Source organism: Brassica rapa, chromosome A07 (assembly GCF_000309985.2).
Source record: "Brassica rapa cultivar Chiifu-401-42 chromosome A07, CAAS_Brap_v3.01, whole genome shotgun sequence".
Lineage (NCBI taxonomy): Eukaryota > Viridiplantae > Streptophyta > Magnoliopsida > Brassicales > Brassicaceae > Brassica > Brassica rapa.
In genome coordinates this window covers 20,606,615-20,632,320 of record NC_024801.2, presented here as the reverse complement: position 1 = coordinate 20,632,320, position 25,706 = coordinate 20,606,615, and the positions used below count along the sequence as shown (strand labels likewise).

The window sequence follows — 25,706 nt, the reverse complement described above, 5'->3', positions numbered from 1 at the left end:
GTTTTATTAGTTTTTTTGGGAAATATGTATTCACTTTTGTTTTGGTTTACGATGTAGTTTAATTAATTACTGCTGCTACATTGTAAATTTCAAAAATACTTATTGTGAATTTTGAAATGATTGAAATTGAATGCATATTGGTTTATATTTATAGTTATGAAAAAAATGTTTAAGATAATTATATGATGTAGGAGTAGTATTTACAACTACTAACTAAACATTAATTGTTTTTAAAATTTCTGTAAAAGTATTAAATTAACTTCCGCGAATCTTCTCGTTTCCATGAAATTCAAACGTAAACGCTCTCTTCCATCTTACAGAAATGACAGCAAACTGAGCTTGAACGCACATTACCAAAATTTCTACATTAAATCATTTGCCAGCTTTTTGATGATTCATATCGTTTTTCTTCAGGTTTCCAGCGCAGTTTTAACTAATTAGTGTTGATAAATTATAAATTTAAAAAATACTTGAATTTATTGAATAACTGTTGGTTTATATGAAAATTTGTTATAGACCATCTTCAACGCACTTAAATATAGTTATGGGAAAGTGTTTAGTAGAATTAAGTGATGTGTGTATAACAACTAAATACTAGTTATTTTTTTATAATTAAAAGTTCTGCATTAAGCGAGTCTTTTGGTTACCCATCTTATAAAAAGGAAAGCAAAATAAGCAAGGACATTCAAACATTACCAAAGTTTTTTTTTGAAAACTCAACATTACAAAGTTATATTTGAAAAACGTTGAAGATGATGGATTTTCATGGAATGAAGAGGAGGAAACTACAACTCCTATGCAAGAAGCATGGCATCCCTGCAAATCTAAAGAATGTCGAGATGGCTAACAGACTCGTTTCTCTTTTCACGGATCAGACAAGTCCGGTAAGGACTCGAACAATGAGTGATATACTGAGTAGATGTTCAGTTATTGAATCTCGACGAGATGAAGCCTCTGCTGATGATGGAACTCTTGTCACCTCTGAATACAAAAGTGAGAATAGCACTGTAGAAGAAGAAGAGGAAATGGAGATTAGTAAGGAGAATTGTACGAGTGTTGGCCATTGTGTGAGCAACCCTGAGTCCGAGCTAGGCATGCCTAATGAGATGGAGCTATCAGCAAACCGACATGGAGACTTGTCTGAAGAACAAGCGGACATCTGTAAGGTTGGTTGTCTCAGTGTTGGTCATTGTGTAAACCGAGAGTCGCTGGATGAGGTCAACGCTTTATCACAACATGTACCAGTTAACAACGCTGCTAGTAGTGTCCTCGACGATGAAGGTGTGTTCATTACCCCAGAGAGGAAGTTAATGATGATGGAACAACTCAGCCAAAACGCAAAGACGTGTGCGGCTGAGTCAGTGAACCACCACAGTGATGAAGTAGTGGAGTCTCATGGTGTTGTTTTCACGACCCCTGAACAAGTTCTATTGATGGGTGATTCTGGGAGAGAGGAGGTGGGAAAGCAAGAGGAACATACATCCACAGAATCTCCTGTTGAATCTGATGTCCTCAAAAACAGCCAAAATGGAGGAGTAAGTGTGAAAAAGCCGGCGCAGTTCAATGAGGAAGTTGGATTATCGAGTGAGATGCACAAGGCGGCTGTAGAGTCTCCTGATGAGTCTGATGTTCCAGGAAGACATCCCTTTCCAGAAGAGTCTGAACTGGAAGAAGCTGCAAAAAGTGAAGAATACAAGGCTGTGGAATCGCAAGTTGACTGTGACAATTTCTCTGGTAACTGTCATGATATGTTTGATGTTGTCACTGCCTCTGAGAGCCAGTCCATTATGGGGAACTTTGAGGCACCCACTGCTAGGAAGCAAGAACAGGATGAAGTGGAGTTCAAGGACGAGTCTACCTTATTCACTAGCTTTGAGAGATGTTTACTTCTGGGAGAGTCTGCACATGACAGACTTGGTAACAGTAAGTCTGGCACAAGTCAGTTTCAAAGCCCTCATGATTCTTCTCCCAAAGTTGGTTTGAAGGAGAACAGTGTGGTTTGGGGAAGTCACGCATTGGCTGTGGATTTAGGAGAAAACACCATTCGTGATTCAAGTGGTAGTATAGCATCCAAAGTTTTTATGCCAAAAGATTCTCTAGCAGAGAATGTTGACTCAGTAATTGACACAATCATGGAGTGCAACCCTGAATCTGAACTATTTGTGGAAACATCTCCATCTCCTTCGTTGGTACAATTAGCGGAGAGCTTGCCTACTTGCCCTATCCTTGTTGAGGAGACTGTTTCAACACTTATTGCCGAGGAAGATTCTAAAAACAATGAGGAAATTGTGCTCAAGGAGCATAGATTTTTAGCTAAGTTAGCAGAAGCAGAAGGTATATACTCTTATTCATTTGTTTTGAGGTTTTTTTGGTTGTATGGTTAACTTAGTTTTCTCTAATCTAATGTCATTCTAACGTTTAATTAATCACAGCGGTTCTGGAGAATTCAGATGTGTTCACTACCCCAGAGAGGAACTTAATGATGATGGAGCAAGTCAGCCAAAATGAAAAGACGCTTGCAGCTGATTCAGTGAACCATCAAAGTGGTGAAGCAGTAGAGTCTTCTTATGCTGTTGTTTTCACAACTCCTGAACAAGTTCTATTGCTTGGTGATTATTGGATAGATGAGGTGGGAAAGCAAGCTGACTCTGACAATTTTACTGGCGCCAATATTACTACTGAGTGTCATGATATGTCTAATGTTCTCTCCGCTTCTGAGAGCCAGTCTATTATGGGAGACTTTGAGCCACACATTGCTGGAAATCAAGAACGAGAGGAAGTGGAGTTCAAGGAAGAGTCTGCTGCCTTCTTCACTAAGTTTGAGACTTGTTTGCTTCTGGGAGAGTCTGCACATGACATACTTGGTAACAATATGTCTGGCTTAAGCCCTCATGATTCTTCTGCCATAGTTATTTTGAAAGATGACAGTATGGATGTAGGAGACAACACCGTTGCTGTATCAAGTGGTAGTTTCACATCCAATGTTTCTTACAGCCATGAGTTTAATGCTGGGGAAGAAACTGCAGGTGCATGTCTAGATGCCTCACAAGGGCCAACAAAGCAAAGCAAAAGGGATTCTCCACATGTTGACTCAGCAAATCCTTTTGATCTTGACCTTGATGGGGCAGACACAACCATGGATGCAGAAAGAAATGTTTCCTTCAGTTCCTATGTTCTTGCTGGAACCTGTTCCTTGGTGCCTGGTGAGCAATTTTTCTTTAAATTTTCATCAAAATCATTTGGCATAATCGTTAAGTTTATGTTTTGTCTGATCATGTCTCTTTATTCATCCCTGAAATGCAGAAGAATCTAGCCCTTCCACAAACATTCATGATCAGATAAACGATGCCTTGGAGGAATTGGCAATAACAGGTGATTATGACATTAACATTTATTTTCCACTAACTGATACTTTGTTCTTAGATGCTTATACAATTGCTAGATAGTTAAAGTTATGTATGTCTAATCATTTGTATACATTATTGAAGCAGATGAGCTCATAGAAACAAAGGTAACAACTCAAAAAGACGACAAGGGCATGTTGGACTCTTCAGGTGGCTCTTCTGCTTAAAGATATGCTCTTTGGTGGAACGGAGGATGAGCACTTAGGTTTATGATTTTTCTCAAATCTCTCTTCTTTGCTTGTGATTTCTATACTTCTCTGTTTAATAAGCTTTTCAACCTTAGGTTATTTTATTTGCCTGTGTGTTTTCAAATAATTAAAAGACCCTTTTGGCTTTTGGTTTCTTGTGCGGCAAAAGTTACCATTAGTCATACATGTTACACACGTGCATACTTGGATGTGTAGAAACTTTTTTTTTACACCAAAAAGTTTAGAATTTCAATCTTGGAGTTTGGAAAATGCAATTTATTATCAATTATATGTAAATTAGTAATTAAAAAACAAATATAAAACCTTGGTCTATTATAAATAGTCGTGAATTTTATAAAAATGGCCCAGTGTGTGTTGGAAACAGTTAAATATGAATCTTCACAAAAATGTTGAATAGTTAGTTGTAAAGTCATGTAATAATTTTTTAAAGTCTTGTAATAAAAAAAAGCTGCGTTACTGTTTGAACTTTGAACTTGAACTTTGAAGTTTGCTAATGCAATCTTTCTGTACTGTACTAAACCAGATTGAATGGTCCTGATCGGCTCATTCGACCCTAAACCAACCCATTAAGCACCTAATGAGCTTATTAAACGGTGGTAAATGTTCATCACATTTGTAACGCATATTAAGTTACAGTAATTACACCCATTACGTCACTAAGCACTAATTATCTCACAAAGATGTGTCTAGTGACTTCCCCTCCTAATTACTTTGGCCCTTTCAGTCTACCACTTACTTGTAACAGTCAAGGCCCAAGTGTCTCTATATAAACTCTCTAAGGTTAACACTCGCATCTCATCACATTCACAAACAAATCAAAACATACTCACTCCCTAATCTTTTCTCCTCTCGAACCTATCAATGGCTACCAAACCAGCTTTTGTGGTTAGCTTCACTGTGATGCTCATGCTCATGGTAGCTTCTTCCACAGTGACAGCACGATCTCTCATGAAACCAACCGTGGATGCACCTTCTCCTTCCACAAGCCTTGTGTACCGTCTTAGGCTTGATGAAGAAACAGGTTACTGCTGGGATTCATTGATGCAGCTCCAACACTGTTCTGGAGAGCTGATCTTGTTCTTTCTCAACGGTGAGACTTACATTGGCCCTGGGTGTTGCAGTGCTATAAGAACCGTGGGAAGCAAGTGTTGGCCTACTATGATTGGTGTTCTTGGTTTCACTGCTCAAGAAGGTGACATGCTCCAAGGTTACTGTGATGATGAACATGAGGAACATGCTCTTGCCTTCTCACCACGTTCTCCTTCCGTGGAATTCAAGCATGCTACGGTTGCTAGATCTTATAACCCTTGAATCGCTGGATTTATAACCTATGTTTTTTTCTTTTAAGAGAATGATGATTTAATGTAATTGGAGAGAGCTGTTGACCAATAGTTTCTCTGTTATTACTTGAGAATAAAAGAGTTTACTCACAACAAAGTTTGCAAATCTTGTGAACATACAATTCTCCATGTTTAAATCAATGAACAATCAACTAACAACGTTGTTAGCCCTGAGTCCTAATCAGGCCAGGGACAGTAGAAAACATACCGATAAGTAAAAGAGTTCATGATCCATAATAACTACTGCTTCATTTCCAAGAAACAACCACTTGTGAAAAAATACATAAGTGGTAAAGAAATAGAGAACAAGTATCAAGATACAGTGAGTAGAACATGCATCAAAAGGACCTGAAGGATTGATGAAACAAGACAGGAACAAGGAACAATGGTTAAGAGACAACATTGAAGATGAAGAAATGGAAACGACAGAATAAAAGGCAAAGATAATGAATCAAAAAAGATTTATCAGATTAAAAAACAAGAAAAAAGTGAAAGACTTAAGAAACCATTAGTAGAAGACGGAATACATTCTTACAGAGAAAAAGAGAAGCGTATTATATTTAATTTATTCGAGTTTTGAATTACAACGTGAACTCAAGATCCATACAACTTTTATTACCAGAGACAATTCAGCCTCTTTGAACACAAGAGGAGCTTACAACTTTGAAGTCTATTTAGAGAACTCAATGACCCACAAATGATAAGCTTGGCATACAAACTGGCAACTGGCGAAACCCGAGTTTGCAGCCATAGCTTCATACTCAGCTCGTGATCTCTCTTTTCCTCCAGAGCATTGGGTGAGCATCAACAAATCCATGTCAAATGCAATGTTGGACTGCACATCCGCACTCTCTGCCTCATCTGGAATAACTAGTTCCATGATAATCACTTTCCCATTCTCCGGTAACGCTTTCCAGCAATTCTTGAGAATCTTTGCACAGTCTTCATCACTCCAATCATGAAGCATACGCTGTAAAACATATCAAGAAAGTAAGTACCAGAAAAATAGACAAGAGTAAGAAGTTTTTGTTTGGTCTTACTTTCAGGATGATAGCATCATTTCTACAAACATATCTCCAGCCACATGCTCCACATTAGGATAAGAAGGTGCTTGTGTCAAAGCACAAGTTAGATCAAAGTTGATACCCTTAATGTTTGGATACTTTGAAGTAACAAAACCTAGTGTGTTTCCAACTCCTCCTCCTACATCAACCAACACATTAACTCCTTCGAAGCCTTTGTACACTTCTAGAAATTTCTGTAAAACCCCAACGCTGAATCCAGTCCTGTTAAAGAGTTTGCTTAGTCTCTCATCTGTGCCCATGTAATCAAAGAGCTTCAACCCACCGTTGGCACGAGCAAATGCATCTCCTCCTTCTAGCACCACATCTTTCAGTTGTGCCCTGAAAGTTTTCATTATTCAGCAAAGAAACTCTTCTTTGGTATCTTCCACTATTATAAAAATTGGTTTGAGCAAGTCGGTAAAATCATCATAAGTAAATTTTTTAATCGGTGGTCTATATTGTTTTAAATGGGTCTAAATAGATAAAATCAAGTAATATCAAAACAGATTATGTTTAATTAAATTATATAATTTTTATCATCAATTTTTTTTTTTTAATTTAGTGATGATCTTTTTTATTTCCAACTTTGTTTCTTATTGAAAGTTCACAAGTTTGTTTGATTTTCTTTAGTATATTCATTTTTATATTTCATCAAAGTAAGTTTTAATTAAACACAAAATTACAAAGATCTAATATAAATGTAAAATATAGTAAATAGATTATATATGATTAGTTAACGTCTGCACTTCCAACTAGGCCCCAAATAATTTGTCTTGGCGTTAGTGGTCTATAAAGTTACCGTCTACCAATTTTTTGAACATTTTGTATTGAGTTGAGAAGAGATCAAGAAAGTAATTACCATGTATTCAGGAAGACACTGTCGAGTTCAAGAATGAATTGAGAAGCAAGTGTTCCCATTTCTTCAATATTGTATCTCAAGAAATACTTACAAATGGGTTCAGCTTTGTAAACCCTCTCACCATCTAGGATTTGGCATTTGACCATTGAGTAACTAGCGAGTAAACGAAGCATACGGTCCAACAAAGCAGGTGCTTCAGGATTACTAGGCGTTGTAGGAAGCCGAGTAGCTATCTCAGACGGTTTGAGGAATGAACTGGATCCATTGACATCAGCACGAGCAGCTGCGTAGAGAGTATCGATGACACCAAGTTCGATGGCGGCTTTGAAAACCATTGGGAAGGTTATGTAATTGGCTAGCCTCACCGCCCTCAAACCAAGCTCGGTCTCATCATCTCCATTAATCTCATTCATGGATTTAGGGTCTGAAACGTATCCCATTTTTTGTTGCTTTCTTCTACGTCAAAGCAATGTGTTTAGATCAAAAGAAAGAGAAGACGAAGATCTTTTTATTGCATATGTCTTTTTTCTTCTATTTTTGTGGTTCCTTTTGTAGGCGTCGAATTGGTAAGTATAAGCAATAATAATAATAATAATAATTGTGTCGGCGATCACGTGATTTTTGAGGGAGTTCCATCTGAAGCGCCTAGCACTGTGACGCTATCTACTACTCCCTCCGTTTCGTTATGTAAGCAGTTTTGCCAAAAAATATTTGTTTCATAATATAAGTTGTTCTCGGAACCCAAAACAATAAATATACAATATTCCACTAAAAAACTTAAAGGCCTTGTCGTTAGTTTTCAATTTTTTAAACACAACTTACAATGTCAGTCAACTAACATTTACTACTAGTTACCAAAAAATCTATTTCTAAATTCACTATAAATACCACCGTAAACGTTGTCTTACTCCATTAGTTTTTCTTTTTGATTTACTTTCTTCGATCTATTTTTTCTTCATAAAACTATGGATTAAAATGAAGAAAAAAGTTAAAAAGAATACAAAACAGAAAATGTTAAAAAAATCAACAAAACACAATCAAACCTCCAGATGTTCACTCGGCCATTTGACTTGAACAAGATGCATTATGATATTGGAGAGCTTCATCCCGACAAAGAAATTGAAGCTTAAATAAGCATATTACAAACTGTTCAAAAGTTTTACTTTGGCTCCATCATAAAATTTTGATTTTTTAGTTTAAATTAGTTATACAAAAATTTGGCTTCAAAATGTTGTAAAAAAGTTTTTAGAAAACTCAAACGTGTGATTGTTGATATTATTTTTTATTAATTTTATTACTAACAATAATCTCTTTCTAATTAAATGTTGCAGATAAAATGAATGTGTGCAATAAATACAAAAACGTTTTTATTGTTGTTTTAGAAAAAGTTGAAGTTTCTTAATAACCGTGCTTTTAAGCAAAACTACTTACATAACGAAACGGAGGGAGTAGATGTTTTCAAAATATATTCCTTTAAAACAATCAGCCACGTGAAACACGCAAAAACATTAGGGTGTATAACTGAACATTTTGGCATTCAACTTGTACTCGAACTTTTTTTTTTTTTTCTGAACTTGTACTCGAACTTTTTTAACACGCAAGAATGAGGGTGGATATCTTAAAATTTATATAATACTAAATAACTATAAAATATAAAATGAGTATTTTAAAACTAGAAAGTGTATAGATTTTTAGATACATACTTTATATACCCAATTTTATTATTTTATATCATATAATTTTTAGATACTTTTTCATTTTAATAATGGACATGACCTAACATCATTTTGTTGGAACTGGAGAATTTCTTATTAAATTGGTTGGAAAAAGGTTCATAACACATCATGTGGGCATAATTAATAAAAAAAGTTAGGTGGAATTGGTTTTATAAAAAAAAAATGGAAATTAGTAAAAGAAAATGTGAGGAATTAAAAAAAGACTATGGAGAATGGTAGGTGGAGAATGGATCCAAATATACTGTCAACGTACCTAGGGGTGGGCACTTTACCCGATATCCGAAGTGGCACCCGAACCCGATCCGAAAAAACCGAACCGAAATCCGAACCGAAGTAGCAAAATACCCGAACGGGTATTGAATAAGGAGAGATTGGATACCCGAACCCGAACGGATAATACCCGAACCCGAATGAATATCCGAAGATAACCGAACATATGTATAATTAATCTTATGTTTCTAGTTTATATCTCTCATTTTATATAAAATATTTATATTGATACTACACATAATTTAAGTTCATATGATATACATACAATTCCGAAAAAAATGATTTGCTAGTCACTTAAAATGCATGTCAAGTTTTTTATTTCAAAAATTAACAAAAAGTTATATCCAAAATTAAAAAAAAAATAACTAAATTAGTGCCTTTTTAGTTTTAAAATGTTATGTCCAAATCTATTAACCATTCAATCTATTAAAAATAAAAAATTAGTTAACTAAAAGTTATATTTTTAAATACAATAAACTTGAGAAATAAAAATTTTAATATTTTTTTTCAAAATCTAAATATCTGAACCCGATCCGAAATAACCGAATCCGAACTAAAAATACCCGAACCCGACCCGAAGTACAGAAATACCCGAACGGATTCTAGACCTCTATACCGAAATACCCGAAAATCCGAAATACCCGACCCGAACTCGAACGGGTACCCGAACGCCCACCCCTAAACGTACCTGTGCACCACTAGTGTCAATATGGTTTCTCACTCTAACGATGCAAATGATCCCTCAACAAGATCAAGATCATGACAGGGATTTGGACACGTTAATTCATATGTCTCTGAATGGTAACGTAGGTGCAGGAGTACACCCATGGAATAGTTGCGGTGCGCTTTGAATAGTAACAAAAACATATAAATATATATGTAGAGATTTGTGTTATTGTGCGGTCCGTCACCATTCAAAACCATAGTTAATCAAACAATGTTAAAATCAAAGTAATAGCTCGTTGGAAGCAAGTGTCAATATAGCTTTTCACTACAGTAAATCCCTCGACAAATTCATTCCTTTTCTTTCTACAATTTTTTCATTCTCTCTCTACTTTTTTTTTTACTTTTTAATGTCTAGAAACTTTGTTAGAGACTACCAATAAAATTGCTCTAAAATATGTATATTGGCGAAATATTATATTCAGTTATATGTAGAGCAGTAGAGGGCATACAGGCTCTAAATAAAACAATTTCATTCTGTATATTATTCTTGTAATGTTCAATCAATTCATATACTCACTTTATTATAATTTATATTCACTTAAATGTTTGGATTAACTAAATTTTAGTTTTTTTTTTTGTCATCCAACTAAATTTTAGTTTAAGATCTCGAACCAAGTACCTATATATCTGTGGGACCTTTCGTGCTGATAATTTTTGAATTGTTCATTGTATATTGTCGTGCTGGCCACTTACTGAGTTAGAGTGGCAATTCAAAATAGTTAAGATTTTCTGAACAAGCTAAAAATTCCGAGCACATGCTTATGCCTGAAGATTCTAAACAAGTAAAAGTTTAAGATATTTTTTTTTTGTTTTTTTTTTGAAAATGAAAAGGTTAAGATGTTTTTATAAACATAAAAAGTTTAAATCTTATACTCTACATTTTATTCAATAAACCACTTAAAGTATGGTTCCATTGATTTTTATTTAATCAGCGTACCTAGTTGCTAATGTTATAGCAAAGAAAATACTTTAAAAATAGAAATGACAAAATTTTGCAAATTCTGAAAAATTGATTACTCTTGAACTACAGAATAAAGTAATATCTACGTTAAATGATAAAACATATGAAAAATAAATAAAAGCAAATATCATAAAAACGTAATTATGAAAACAAGTAAAATAACAGGACACATGGAAAGACGGCTTCATCGGCTGATTCCTTCTTTTTCTCCTCTTTGATACCAAGAACCAAAGTTAACCAACTGTTTAGGATGGATGTCTGTTGTCTGGAAATTGAAAACAATAAACAGAAATTCATACGTAATAGCTCAGTAGGAATAGTACTGAAAGTTTCTCCCATTTCTTTATTCTTGAAGTAAAGCTCAGTGCTAAGACCTTGCTCCTTGAAATGGATTATAATCTGTAATACCAACGAAACACCATAATTCGAATTTTGAATAATACATACACAAAGTGATAGATCAAGCCATGCATAAGAAACTTTAGACGTATAGAGTAACCTCATTGCTAAGAATCCCATTGAGTAGGTTGCAAAAAAAAAAGGTCCATCGAGTATCTCAAACAAAAAGAAATCTTTATTTTAAGATAACTTGTTAGACAATTATTTTTTTTATTTTTTTTATTACCGTAATATGATTCCAAAGACTTTATAGGTCTAAGGAATAATCACCACGAGGTCCATAGAACTTCGGATTTTCTTGCCACTTAAGCCGTTTACGGATAGTCAAAAGAAATCGAACCCAAGACGAAAGTTCCAGCTATAACTCTTTTACCATTAAACCAAAACCACCTGACTATTTAATTTGAAAAGAAAAAAACAATAAAACAAAGGACAAGTAGTGTTGGAGGTTCTCATGAATTTTTTTTAATTCATCTGAGAATTTCTGTTCATTCTCTTACTTCATCTTCTATTATTTTTGTTATGAGAATCCCTCTCTAGATATTGCCATGCCAATGGACATGTTCTAGCTCAGCGAGCCTCATGTTAAATTCATTTATAATTTATTTTAGTTTGCGGCTTCATTACCTCACGATAGGAGCATTCTTGCATGTCTTCCATCCATATAGCCGCCTATCCACCTTCAGTCAAAAATAATATAGCTTATCCATCTAGAAGAATTATCTTTCAACACGGTACCTAACAACAGAGAACAAAAGACTAATCCAGCAGAATGACAAACAGTCTCACGTTGTCCAATGCAACAATGAACTATGCATCTCTCATTCTTAATAGATTTAGACAATGTTTTAAAAACAGAACCTGATACTGACTCGGTATAACTACTGGTTGATTGGTTGGACCGGTTCCATCGGTCGAACCAGATTTTTTATTTTATAAAAATTTAATATATATATATATAGTCATATATATAAACTATACAAATCTAAAAAAATATTTCTACATATGATATGTTCTTTATTATTTTTTTATTAACTATAAAAATAAAAAATAATCATAAATGTAGGAATATACAGTAAATAAGTGAATACTATGTAAATTAAAATTGATAAAAAAAACAAATGATTAATCTTTCATTTTACCATATTTATTTATTCTTACAACTAAAGTCTCAAACTTTATTAATATGGAAAAAATGAAAATAGTATATGAAAGCCAAAAAGAGATTATTGTTTACATTCTTTCTTAAGAAAATAGAATTAAATAGAAAACTAATTAAATAGTGATAGTCAAATGAAATATTAAATTTTAATAATAATTGAAAACACATTTCTTATATGTTGACTTTTTGGAAAAGGATTTTGAATTTGACCCGGATCATTGGTTTTACCAGTTTTAGCCAGTTTTACCGGTTTTTCTCAAATCCGGGTTTTAAATTGGACCGGATTCGGCTTCTTCAACGAGTTACAGTCAGACCGATTTTATCCACAAAAAAATATAAATACAGACAACTAAATAAGTGACAAATGTTTAAAAACTAACTTGAATCTTTCAAAAGAAAACATTTCTCTTTTCTCTTCTCCCAAATTTTCTTTTTATTTTCTTTTTATTTTTTATTTTTTGTATTATTTTTTAATAAGACAGATTCAGTCAAAAAAAACTACCAATACTCATGTCCTTAACCCATGCATAATGTCAACCACCAAAACCACAGGTTCATGGTTAATTTCATTTTAAATAATTCGCAAAGTCATATAATACTAATATTTTAAAAATAAAAGTAATCACTAGAAATGAATTCATTTTTTTTTAAATACAGTACTATATATATATATATTTATATAAATTATAGATAATATTAAATTTTGATTTTATATAAAATTTACCTTTCAATTTTCTAATATAAATTATATATTTTATCATTTTGAATAGAGTAACTTTATTATCTCACAATATAAAATGTTTTTACATATCAATGTAATTTTATAAAATTGATGTAATCATTTATATTTTTATCGTCTTAGTTATAATTAAATAAATAAAGTTTAAATTATATTTTTAATGATATCTTTTAGAAAATTAAAATTTTAATATATATGCACAAAAACAAAACATCATTAACTATGAAACAAAACAAGTATAATTTTACTTTATTTTATTTTGTTATCGAGTATGAATTTTGAATGTATATCTTTGGGTTTCTGCCGCTGACACTTAACAAAATCTTTTATAACATCTGTGTTTAATAATTACATAAGCAAAATTTAATAAATGGACAGTAAAATAAAAATATTTTATTTTATTTTATTTGAATACAAAATTAAAGTAATAATTTGGTTTATTTATGAACCATCAAGTTCACAAGTTCGAACAAGATATTTGCATCTTCATTTCTATATATATATTTTTTTTTTTGCAAATATATTTCCGGAAACAAAAAAAAAATAAAAGAAAAAGTCACACAAAATCACAAAACTGGAGTCTCCCAAAACCAATCGAAACCTCTCATCAGATCTCAACGACTAGAGCTCAAGCGATCATCATCATCATCATCTGATCAGCGAATCATGTCCAGCGACGACGAAGACGAGCTTCTTCAGATGGCGTTGAAGGAGCAATCTCAGAGAGATCTCACCTACCAGAAGCCTCCTTCCTCTTCCTCCCGCAAGCCCGTCGCCAACCTAGTGCAGCAGCCGCGTCAGCAGAAGCCCGCTCCTCCGAAGAAATCCGCAGCCGCGGCTGCTAGGAAGCCTTCGATGGACGACGACGACGAGTCGGAGGTGGAATTGCTCAGCATTTCGAGCGGGGACGATGACTTGGAGAGGGATCGGGAGACTGGTGGTGGTGGTGGCGCGGGGAAAGGGAGAGGCAGCGATGTGAGGGAGAGAGGAGGGAGAGCGAAGAAGGAGGATGATGGGGCTTGGGATGGTGAGGAGCCTGATTGCTGGAAACGTGTCAATGAAGCTGAGGTACGTTATCTCTTTGATTCAAGAGTGGATTTGATGTATGTTAGAGAGCCTTAGTGATGGTAGAAGTTAGGAGGATGACGTTATGTGGAATTTTCAATTGGAGAGATGTGCATTTCGATGACATTCTGTTATGGCAGCTTGCACGTAGGGTTCGTGATATGCGGGAATCAAGAACTGCACCTGTGGTTCAGAAACTAGAGGATAAGGCGCCTGCACCTGGCAAGAAAGTGGTTCTCACTAGTTTGCAGTCACTCCCTCGTGGGATGGAATGTATTGACCCGCTTAAATTAGGGTATTTGCTTTATTTGTTTTGCTTACTTTGAAAACTAGTCAAGAGTTTTTATTCTCTGACATTGATATGGGAGGTCTTATCCTAACCTTGCTTTGTGAATTATATAGGATAATAGACAACAAGACACTGAGATTAATCACTGAGAGGTCAGGCAGCCCATCAAAATCTGAGAAAGTGGATAACACACTTCGCGGTATGTCTTGTTGAATAGTAGCTGTTACAAGTAACTTCGATTTTTTGGAGGGCTTCTATTTCTAGTTCGCTAAATTCTATTTAACCTCTTTGGATTATTTGCAGAGAAATTGATATACTTCTCTGATAATTTCGATCCGAAGCTGTTTCTTTCCCGCATCCACCAACACACAAGTGCAGCAGATTTGGAGGCTGGTGCCCTTGGCCTGAAAAGTGACTTAAAGGGTCGAAATTTGCAAAAGAAACAATTGGTGAAAGACAATTTTGACTGCTTCGTCTCGTGTAAAACAACAATTGATGGTATGTATATATTATTTCACTAACTGGATGATTTGTCTTCTTCTATCATGCTGATGTCTAGACTATTGATTTTCTTAATAGATATTGAGGCCAAACTGAAGCGGATTGAATCAGATCCGGAAGGGTCAGGAACTACTCATCTGTTCAATTGTATGAAAAGTGTGACATCAAGGGCCACTCGTGCATTTGAACCTCTTTTTGAGAGACAGGTTGGTGTGGTCTGATTCTGGATTTTTGAACCTCTTTCCAACTTGTTTTGAAGCCCTTTTCACAATCATTTTTAGGCTCAAGCTGAGAAAATCAGGTCTGTACAAGGAATGCTTCAGAGGTTCCGGACACTCTTCAACTTACCCAGTATCATTCGTAACAGTATTAGCAAGGGTGAATATGATTTGGCAGTTCGAGAATACAAGAAAGCGAAATCTATTGCTCTCCCTTCTCACGTATGCCTAAATTTTCTCTTGAGACAAATGCTATTCATTTTCCTATAAGCACTGAATCTTTTTCCTTTATTACGATTTTGTTTACTTCATAACGAAGCTCTTGACAACTTAGAAAAACAAGCTGTTTTCAGGTAAATATACTCAAGCGTGTACTCGAGGAGGTTGAGAAAATTATGCTGGAATTTAAAGGCACCCTTTACAAGTCAATGGAAGATCCAAAGATAGACTTTACAAGTGTATGTCAGTTATTATCCATTTAATCCTAATGCCAAGTAGTATTTGAATTGAACAATTCTTCATTCAAATATTCACCAAATGCATAATACTGCTATCAAGTCAACATTTCAGACTCTTGTTCATCTTATCTGCTGTCATCAGTTTTAACTTGCATTAAAATATTTCCCTTTTTCAAATTTTCCAGGTTTATACATCAAAATGACTAATTTTTTCCTTAGTTATAGATCCATTTACTTGATTTCTGCATATTTCCTCTTGATAACTTTGAGAAAGCAGGCTTGACACATTCATGTCAACTGTATTTTGCTTCACTTTAGCTGGAAAACACTGTGAGGCTTTTGCTGGAGCTGGAACCCGAATCGGATCCTGTGTGGCATTATCTGAATGTTGAGGTTGGTATATTCGAAGATAACTTTTACTTCATCTTACTATGTTTTGCGTAGTATCCAGTTTCCTAATATATCTACTTCGAGTATCTGAATGGCGCTTAGCTTGTAAAATCATTTATGTGTTTCTTTATGATTGCTGTCTTCACTATTAGCATAGCACCTCTACAGAATTGGGAAACACACACATATTAAACTTGTGTGTTTGTGTATGTGTATGTGTGTCTCCCACACTTTTTGTTACAATCATTGTGGTATCTCCATAACGCCATTTTGCTGGGCTCTTTAATTTACCAGAATCATAGAATACACGGCTTGCTTGAGAAGTGTACATATGATCATGAAGCAAGGGTGGAAATTTTGCGGAATGAGACTCATGAGAGAGCCATCTCGGATGCGAAGTGGCAACAGATTCAACAAAATGTCGTTCCATATGTGAGTCGAACAATGAGAATAGCTAAATATCATTTGAAGATCATTTGAGATTCAGTTCTGTAGGTGATAATATGTGTTTTTAAATCGTTTAGTCAGATGCTGCCTCTTCTAATGAAAATAATGAAGTTCAAGTTGACCCACAATCAGTGGAGTTTCCCAGCGAAGAGATTGATGCGTTGAAGGGGAGATACATCAAAAGGTTGACTGCTGTGCTTGTGCATCATATCCCTTTGTTCTGGAAAACAGCTATATCAGTTTTCAGTGGAAAATTTGCCAAGGTATCAGCTGTCCTTTCTGCTTACATACCTATGCTGCCCCAAGAGTAGATTAATTCTGTAGTTATTATCCCATATGCTGAGGGTGATACCTTCATTTGAATTTAAATTTAAATTCTTATATGTCCAGTCCTCCCAAGTTACTGATAGTTCAGCCAATAAAGCTGAGGAGAAAGTCACAGAGGCAAGGTATTCAACTCATTCTTTGGAAGAAGTTGCTGCCATGATACGCAAGACTATATCTGTCTATGAAGCTAAGGTGGTTTATTTTTATTTTTATATTTTCTATTCATTGACCTTTCCAGTGAAGCTTCTCTTCATATTGGAACGGGAAACCCCGCCGTATATGTACCATAACTTGGTTCTAAATATTCTCTTTTCATGATTACGGCTGTTGTAGGTTCACAGCACATTTTGTGATTTTGATGAATCATGTATTCTCCGCCCCTTTATGAGTGATGCCATTAACGAAGTATCAAAAGCATGTCAATCTTTTGAAACCAAAGATTCAGCTCCCCACAGTGCTGGTATTTGAAATTCTTCTGAAGCTTGAGCTTGATGTTTAAATTAAAGTATACTGAGTTGCTGTGTATGCGTTTTGGCTATGGCAGTTGTCGCACTAAGAAAAGTCCAGGCGGAAATCACTAAGATTTATATCCAAAGGCTTTGCTCTTGGATGAGGGCATCCACGGAAGGAATATCAAAAGAGGAGACGTGGGTCCCTGTTTCTATTCTCGAAAGGAATAGATCTCCATATGCCATCTCATACTTGCCTCTTGCATTCCGTTCAGTTATTGTCTCCGGGATGGAACAAATCAATCTGTAAGTTTCAAGTGTATTTTGTTAAACGTATATAAAACAGTTGCACTGTCTGGTGTACTACAAATAGTGAGGGCACTATTGCTGTTTATTTATTTTCATGGAAGTTGATATGTGCAAACACAGTCTTTGCTATTTGTTGTGTTAGTTGTTCAAGAAATCTATATTTCCAGTAGAATACCTTCGGGCTTTTAGTCTTATCCCTATACATTCGATAAAACAGAACTATATCAGTCATTAGTTGTTGCTCTAGGGGCTGCCTCTAGCTTGTTCATAATTACAAATGACTTGTGTGCGATGTGATACTTCATTTGGATGTTGATATGTGTGTATCTTTTTTCAGGATGATTTTGTCTGTCAAAGGTGAAGCTGCCAAATCAGAAGATATGTTTGCGCAGATTGAGGAGATCCTGATATCTGTTAGAATGGCTTTTCTTAACTGCTTTCTCGATTTTGCTGGTACGACTCTTCAACATCCTTCATGGTATCCATGTGCAAATGCCCTCGTTGATAGACGCATGGATGCAGGAAAATGCACACACTATGCAGCTATTAAGTTGATGTGCTAATTTGTTTTCCCCATGTATCAGCTCACCTGGAGCAAATTGCTGCTGATCTTTCCCAAAGCACTTCAACACGAGAGGATTGGAAAAACGGATATTCTGATGATCAACAGGAAGTACCATCAGCTAACACCTACGGAAGTGTTGTCGATCCTCACAGGAGGTTGTTGATGGTCTTAAGTAATATAGGTTACTGCAAAGATGAACTTGCTTCAGAGCTTTACAACAAGTTCAAATACACCTGGTTGCAGTCTAGGTTGGTCTTTGCTTACTTGACCTCATTAGTGCTTTTCATAGTTATCCTCTTCTCTAAGTGGTACTCGTTTATGGTTAAATGACTTAACCTGGTTATAATAAGAAACTTGCCTCTCCTGGATGAATTGATGTATGGTGTTAACGTTTACTAGAGTAAGGCTTCATTTTTTTGTTTTTTGAACACAAGAGTAAGGCTTCATTTATTTTCATTTTTTCTCAGGGACAATGATGAAGACAGCAGCGATCTTCAAGATCTAATTATGTCTTTCTCTGGTCTCGGAGAGAAGGTTCTCGAGCATTACACTTTTGCTAAGGTATTTTGTCTGGGTTTGCCTAAGAATGCTTTCGCAACTTGTTACAAATGGAACTGAAATTTCCGAGAATTTTACATTTATTTAGGCAAATTTGATAAGAACAGCTGCCACCAATTACTTGCTGGACTCTGGTATTCAGTGGGGATCAGCACCTCAAGTCAAAGTAAGAAATCTCCAGTCACCTCTTTATGTCTATAAAGAAAAATATAATCACTTAATATATGTGCTTCATTCTGTCAGGGAATACGAGATGCGGCTGTTGAGCTCTTGCACACTCTTGTAGCTGTCCATGCAGAGGTATTGCTTCTTATATTCAAAAATGATTTGTGCTTCTCTAAACTTTTAATATTTTATTGTGTTTCCTCGTGTGTGACATTGACACGACAGTGTTTGTAGTGTGAGCCCTACTAATTTTGTAAACTGCAGGTCTTTGCGGGTGCAAAACCACTGCTGGACAAGATTCTTGGCGTCCTGATCGAAGGTCTAGTCGACACTTTTCTCAGTCTTGTAGAAGAAAACAGAACAAATGATCTGAGTTCAATTGATGCAAACGGTTTCTGCCAACTCATGTTTGAGGTAACTTCTTGTTCTTTTCACCATAAGAGAAACTTTGTAGAATCATGATTGTTAATTGTGATATTTGCACAACTGATGCAGCTTGAATATTTTGAGACGGTACTGAATCTATATTTTACAAGCGATGCAACCGCGTCTCTTAAAACTCTACAAGGAACCGTGTTGGAGATTGCTATAGAGAGCATCAGTGAAGCAGTTGAGACCACTCCAGGGCATAACCGCAGACCAACTCGTGGCAGCGAAGACACAGTTTCAGATGACAGACAAGGATCATCTATTTCAGCAGACGACCTCCTCGTAAACATCCTTTTATTCCCCTTAAAAACTCTTTCCAACATATTCTTAATCGAACTTAATTCTTAAACTCGTGTTTGTTTTTGTGAACAGGCTCTAACGAAACAGTACTCAAGCGAATTGCTACAAACAGAAATGGAGAGAACTCGTCTGAACACGGCATGCTTTGCAGAGTCGGTCCCGGTAGAGCCAACGCCTACACTACCCAAAACTGCGTACAGAGTCTCGATGGATTCTCCAAGCAGAAACTACAGAGGCTCACAGTCCTCAGGTTCTCCGGTTCATGCCCGACCGAGACGAAGATAAAAAGACACCACCAATTCTTTGGTTTTTCTTTTTAAATAACGTTTTTTGCATCAATATTTCTTTGTTTGTTTGGTATGTTTGTTGCGCTTCTTAACAACTTGTCTTTACTTATAAAACTCAGATGATTTGCTTGTAATCAAGAATGGTCCCACGATGAAAAATAGGTAAACCAAAGGAGTTGAGAGGGGGGAGTATTCGAAAGCAACATAGCTTCTTTAAGCCTTTTGTGTTTTGAACGACACGTTAGTCACTAAGACATCTTCGTTTAAAGCAGTAGTTGATTAACTTTTAACTTAGGCTTCAGATTTGATGTTTAACTCAAGTTGTCCTCAGTGGTGGAGACACCAATATCACTCCATCTCCTCTAACAAATAGAAACTGAATATTGCGCTTTGTCGTCTGCAACCAGAGATAGCAACAAAACCAAATCATATATACAGCAGAAGACTAAACCCACCACCACTTATACCTAGTCAGATCAGAAACTAGAGGAGTCTCACCACGCTAATATGCCCGTGGAAAGAGACTTCATTACAGAGAAAAGCTAATCAGTAGTCTCCACTTTTTGTTAAGCGTCTAAACTAGGGCAGCTAAGTAAATGTAGTACACAGACTCACTCGGGGTGAAATTATTTATATTGGCGAAAAGAATTTGAAAAGCTAAAAGACATTTCTACATTTGTTGTCTAATATCATCATCCTTAACTTGAGATATCTTTTTTTTTTTTTTTTGAACATTAACTTGAGATATTTTCTCCCCAAATATCCATCAAAAACTATATAATATAACATAAAGCGTATTGAGTTTAAGGAAAACAAAAAGCAAGTACCCGGACAATCTCTTCGTATGTCTCGTCATCGATTTCTACTGTTGTGATAACTTCTTCAACATCACCCAGAATCATATTCAAATGCTGATCAAACGCCTGCTCAGGATAAACAAAACAAAATCAAACCTAACTTAAAAAGAGTGTCGGAATCTTTCAAAAGTTAATAACTTTGTCCGAAATTGAGGTTTCCATCCATCAAAACATTACAACCCACTTACAGCTAATCGCCATAGCTCGAGAACCCTTAACTAAAGTTCGAAACTTTCTAAAGAAAAAACCAAAGACTTTCAGGGCAAAGAGAAAACGTACGTGAAGCTTGCCGCGAAGCTCGCGGTCTGAGCGGAGCTTGACATAGATTCTCTCGTCTAGACTCAGACGAATCAGATCTAGTGGCTCCCTTACAGTGGCATCTTCCTCGCCGGACATTGTGTAAGAAGTTCACAGCTGAATAAAACCTTCTCCGAGGGTTTCGATTATTGACCGGATACACACTCTGATCTCACGGCGGCTATTTACAGACACTTGAAAAAGAAATCTGGATAAGGCCCATGTAGTTAAATAAAGCCTTATACTAGTGTTTTTAAACCTGAACGGGACCGGTGGTCGAACCCGGTTAAACAATCAACCGGAGACTAGTCCGGATTGAGTTAATAGTAAAACCCAACTAAAGTTGGACTGGTTAAAAATTCGTATCAGACCGTTAAAAATCCGGAAACCAGCAATCCAATGAATTAGCCAAATAGGTTCGTGTATAAACCAAAATTTTGTAAATAAAATAACTAAATTTTCGTTTTTAAAAATATAAATAAAGATTATAAAAAAATAATAAAGCAACATAACTCATGTTTTTTTCCGTTTCTGCAACTCACACAAGGTTCACAACCTTAAATCTTTACATTAAGATATTATTTATGTCTACTTCTCACTTTGTTTAAAAATTATTATATGTCCATGAAAATTTTAATAATTCAAACATTAACATTCACGAAATTGTATTTATTCTTGATTTTCATTACACGAACAAATAAGAACTAAGTTTACATGATTTATTTTAAATGTGAAAAAGATTTGGAGTGATGATGACATGGAGAATTAAATTTAAATGTGTTTTTTTGTATTGATTTTAAACAATTAAATTATTTTATAATTTGTCTTACATTTTCAGATTGTTATTTTAAGTTTTTAAAACATTTTGGTTAGTGAAATATATTATTTGATATGCATATTATTTATAAAATATCATTAAATTGACTTTGGTTGAACCAGATTAAACTTGATCGAAATATCTTTGACCCATGACCCAAAAAAAAAATCATTTTAGAAAACATTGGTCTATACCCCCAACAAAATGGGAACTAAATAACACTAAGTTTGTTATAATTCAATATTGAAATATTGTATGTGTATACTTGTATGAAAAGATAAGAGAGAAAAGTCACATGTACTTCTGTATATTCAAAACTAGTAAATATAAATTTATTAATAATATTAAAATTTGAATTTGGAAAGAAATTTATCTAACAAAGAAACAAATTTCATAGTTGTCATTGTTACTATAGTTAAAATTTTAGAATAAACATTAATTTATTTATATTTTATTAAAAACGTACACCTTTCAGATTTGTACTACATGCATTAAAAGTATGGAAATAAATTAAAAGGTTTGAAAATAAACAAAAGCAATTTGATAGATGGGTCCCAGATATCTTCTGATACATTGGATATGAATAACATTTGTCAGTTGTCACAAATATAAATTTCTTTCGTGATCCTCAAAGATTTGTGCTGGCCACACGCATTGTCTCTCTTGTTTCATCTCAAAACCCCTAGATTCTCGGCTTGGAATGCTATTTCTCTAAAGATGAGTATTGGTTACCAGTTTTTTGTGCTTGACAATCTTTTATGTTTAACAATTAGAATCATCTGTTATGCTCTTGAGTTTAATATTCGTTTGATCTAAGAGTCTTCATTCCAAGTTTGTATAGTTTAGGCTTGATAGAGTTTTCTCGGATTAGTCTCTTGTTCTTGATTAAACCTAATCAAGATTTTCAAGGCTCTTACATGAGCGATCTTGGTTCAAATGTTATGGATCGTCGTCAACACAAGGGCTTTAGCCTTCCTTTTCCTTTGATGACTCCGAGTGTTCATCATAACTTGCCAGTGACCGAGTACAACAATGGCCATGGATGGACGAGCCAAGAAGAAGATGGTGATGGTCATAACAAGTCCAAGAATAGCTCTCCTTGGGGACGTGTGAAATGGATGTATAAGATGGTGAAGCTGATGATAACTACTCTTTCTTACCTCGATGAGGACGATCATAAACATGCAAGGAAAGGTAAATGGAGAACAGTTTCTGAAGTCATGGACGAAAGGGGTTACCATGTCTCGCCGCAGCAATGTGAGGATAAGTTCAATGATCTTAATAAACGTTACAAGAAGCTTAATGAGATGCTTGGTAGAGGAACTTGTTGCGATGTCGTTGAGAATCCTTCGCTCTTGGATAAGATTGGTTACTTGGATGAGAAAGAGAAAGATGAAGTTAGGAAGATCATGAGCTCAAAACATCTTTTCTACGAAGAGATGTGCTCGTACCATAATGGGAACAGGTTGAATTTGCCTCATGACCCTGCGTTACAGCGATCCCTGAGGATCAGATGCCGTGATGATGATGGACATGGGAAACACCAAAATGAAGATCTTGTCGACTGTGAGGAACACAACATGTCTCAAATGGATTGTGGGGATCGTGGAGTCTCCTTAGGTGGTGCATTGAAGAGATTAAGACGAAGCCAGAACCATGAAGATCTCGGTCATCCTAATCATGCTAACAAGGGATATGTTCCTCACTTACATAAGCAGTGGACCGAGTCTAAGTCTTTGGAGTTAGAAGAACGCAAGCTCCAGATTCAAGCTGAGTTGATGGAGCTCGAGAGACAAAGAATCAAGTGGGAGAGGTTTAGTCAAAAAAGAGACCAAAAGCTCCAAATAATGAGGATGGAAAATGAAAATATGAAACTTGAGAATGAAAAGATGAAACTGGAATTGAGAGGAGTTGAATTGGGTGCTAGATTCTGAAGAACCCTGGAGATTAGACTTTCTTGATCAAATTATGTAGCTTCAACTTTGATTAAAGAAACTATAATTATGACCAATGTGACATCAAGAAGTGGTAACAATTATATGTCAGTATCTAAATGTTTGCTTAAGTTTACCATTAGACATTATTTATTGTAATAAAGCTAAAAGTTGAAAATTTTGAGGCAAATATATGTTTTCACAATTATATATCACTATCGTAATTGTTTGCTTAAGTTACCATTAGGCATTTTTTATTGTAATAAAGATAAAAGTTGAAAAGTTGGAGGTAAAGATATGTTTTCATATATGCTCATGTAACATTCTTGGTTTATCTTTTTCCATATATAGGAAGTGGTTCTGTATGCTTTTAGTTATGTCATGTAAGTATCAGTGAGTCAGTGAAAGGGACAACAAGAGAGAGTAACTATGTGAAAGGGACAAGAACATAGAGTAACTTCTCAAATGACTGCTCTAACTTAGCTTTCTTCCTTTGAGGAATTGATTCTCTCTAATGAGCTTTTTAGGTGATTGATGATTTTCTTTTCTTTTTTGAATCTTCCTTACAGTTTTACTGAAAGAAACAAATCAAAGGAAATGTAGTTGGCTTTGGAAAATTTCAATTTATAAATGTTCCAAACAAATCTCAATTTATGCAGACTCTCATTTTTTATAGATGAATAAAAGAGAAAATACAAATAGAAAACTAGAAGCTCGGCCCAAACTTTATTCTTACTGATTTTTAGACCCACATGAATGATAAATGCAAATTCCATACGACAATTTTATCAAGCCTTTTTTTTGTTCAAAATCAAACATTTTCTTAATATGTACAAAATTGAAGGGAAAAGTAAAAAAAGTAAAAACATGAAATGTGTGATCGAAATTCACACAAAAAAGGGCAAAGAAGAATGTGAAGGTGGCTTTTGTTTGTTTCTCTCTTTCACCTCTTTTGACCTTTCCTTATTCACAAGAGCCTCTCCTCTCTTTTTTACTTTTCATTTCCTTTGCCCATAATCTTTTTGTTACAAAAGGAGTTCTTACTTCTTAGTTAACAAACAAGATTATAGAAATGGTTTTAATGAGAAGTATATCATTATGAGCATCTTTTACTTGGCGCTAAACCCATTTAATGCCATGTTCACCTGATTAAGTTTTTTTTGTCATCCACCTGATTAAGTTTTTCAAAAGATAAGCTTCCATAAAATAAATGAAACAGTATCTCTCTTTTTTTGTTGCCATAGATAAATCAATGGCCTTTAGCAATAACAAAAGTACACAAAACAAAACAAAACAAGAGATAATAGGAAAAAAACAAATATGAAGTTAATTAGAGAAAGCCACAAGGGTGAGCTGGAGACAGATAAACTGAGAGGTAAAACCACATGGGAATATCAAAGTGGCGTAGCTAACTCATCACTCACATGGCATGTGATTTTCCATATTTCCTTTTATACCCTTTTACTTTCCATTATTTCCTTTTTACCCCTTATTCTGTTTTACACCCCTGTACTCGACTTTTTTATTCACCAATTCACCTACTCAATATTCATCGTCAATTTGAATTTCACTTTATAATATACATGCCTCTTACTTTATATATGGATCTACCAACTTTCTTAAAAATAATCCCAAGATTTACACTTTTCAAGTTCTTAATGAATGAGCCCTATATGTGGACCACCCACGCTTATATTAATCCTTTTTATTTGTTGAAATTTTTAATATTTAGCCAAACTATGTTCTACTTAATTAATTGCTAGCCTTACACTCGTTTTATTTTTAATCTTCTTCGCAGCAGAATCTATTTATTTTATTCTTTAAACTATACAAATATATTTTGTTCTCCGGGTGGTTTATGGATCCTTAAGTAATGCCTCCATTCTTAAATTAGCTTTGTCTTTGATGTACAGATTATTATATACATTTTTCTCCATGGTATTTAGGTAGAACATATAATAATAATATAGACTGATGCAGACATTTTAATCATCTCCATGAGTCTTCAAGCAATCCATTGCACATTCACATTGTATCTCGGTTTAGTCGTAATTATTCGCTATGCATGCAAGTCGAACCATGTAAGTTCCGGCTCTAATTCAACTTAGATATGCGTCGGTTATATATCGAAAAGAACGACACCTAAACCGTATCATGCATAATCATAGTTGATAG

At 34.9% G+C, this 25,706-nt stretch overlaps 6 protein-coding genes across 6 annotated transcripts; 4 read left to right on the top strand and 2 right to left on the bottom strand.

Moving 5' to 3' along the window:
* The first annotated feature begins 755 nt into the window (after positions 1-755).
* LOC103831432 lies at positions 756-3,571 on the top strand. The gene is made up of 4 exons (XM_009107322.1): positions 756-2,334; positions 2,433-3,203; positions 3,304-3,372; positions 3,492-3,571. Exons 1-4 carry the CDS (start codon positions 756-758, stop codon positions 3,569-3,571), a joined length of 2,499 nt encoding a protein of 832 aa, XP_009105570.1.
* Positions 3,572-4,413: 842 nt separating this feature from the next.
* On the top strand, positions 4,414-5,118 carry LOC103830599 (egg cell-secreted protein 1.1-like). The gene has a single exon (XM_009106412.3). It carries the CDS (start codon positions 4,475-4,477, stop codon positions 4,922-4,924), a length of 450 nt encoding a protein of 149 aa, XP_009104660.1. The 5' UTR covers positions 4,414-4,474; the 3' UTR covers positions 4,925-5,118.
* A 371-nt stretch (positions 5,119-5,489) lies between these two features.
* On the bottom strand, positions 5,490-13,143 carry LOC103830598 (indole glucosinolate O-methyltransferase 5). Its single transcript, XM_009106411.3, is given in 5 exon segments — positions 5,490-5,923; positions 5,994-6,013; positions 6,016-6,356; positions 6,877-8,865; positions 9,571-13,143. Coding segments are annotated over 4 exon segments (1,101 nt in total). The 5' UTR covers positions 7,317-8,865; positions 9,571-13,143; the 3' UTR covers positions 5,490-5,623.
* Positions 13,144-13,394: 251 nt separating this feature from the next.
* On the top strand, positions 13,395-19,811 carry LOC103830596 (exocyst complex component SEC5A). The gene is made up of 21 exons (XM_009106409.3): positions 13,395-13,937; positions 14,075-14,229; positions 14,337-14,422; positions 14,527-14,721; positions 14,803-14,930; positions 15,006-15,164; positions 15,296-15,400; positions 15,719-15,793; positions 16,085-16,222; positions 16,315-16,500; positions 16,628-16,756; positions 16,898-17,024; positions 17,109-17,319; positions 17,660-17,775; positions 17,907-18,135; positions 18,355-18,448; positions 18,534-18,611; positions 18,689-18,745; positions 18,875-19,024; positions 19,106-19,321; positions 19,412-19,811. Exons 1-21 carry the CDS (start codon positions 13,536-13,538, stop codon positions 19,622-19,624), a joined length of 3,249 nt encoding a protein of 1,082 aa, XP_009104657.1. The 5' UTR covers positions 13,395-13,535; the 3' UTR covers positions 19,625-19,811.
* LOC103830597 (sm-like protein LSM3B) lies at positions 19,768-21,014 on the bottom strand. Its single transcript, XM_009106410.3, has 3 exons — positions 20,763-21,014; positions 20,454-20,549; positions 19,768-20,023 (listed from the first exon to the last, which is right to left on the bottom strand). Exons 1-3 carry the CDS (start codon positions 20,877-20,879, stop codon positions 19,943-19,945), a joined length of 294 nt encoding a protein of 97 aa, XP_009104658.1. The 5' UTR covers positions 20,880-21,014; the 3' UTR covers positions 19,768-19,942.
* A 230-nt stretch (positions 21,015-21,244) lies between these two features.
* Positions 21,245-23,741, top strand: LOC103830595. The gene has a single exon (XM_009106408.3). It carries the CDS (start codon positions 22,515-22,517, stop codon positions 23,529-23,531), a length of 1,017 nt encoding a protein of 338 aa, XP_009104656.1. The 5' UTR covers positions 21,245-22,514; the 3' UTR covers positions 23,532-23,741.
* Positions 23,742-25,706: the final 1,965 nt, after the last annotated feature.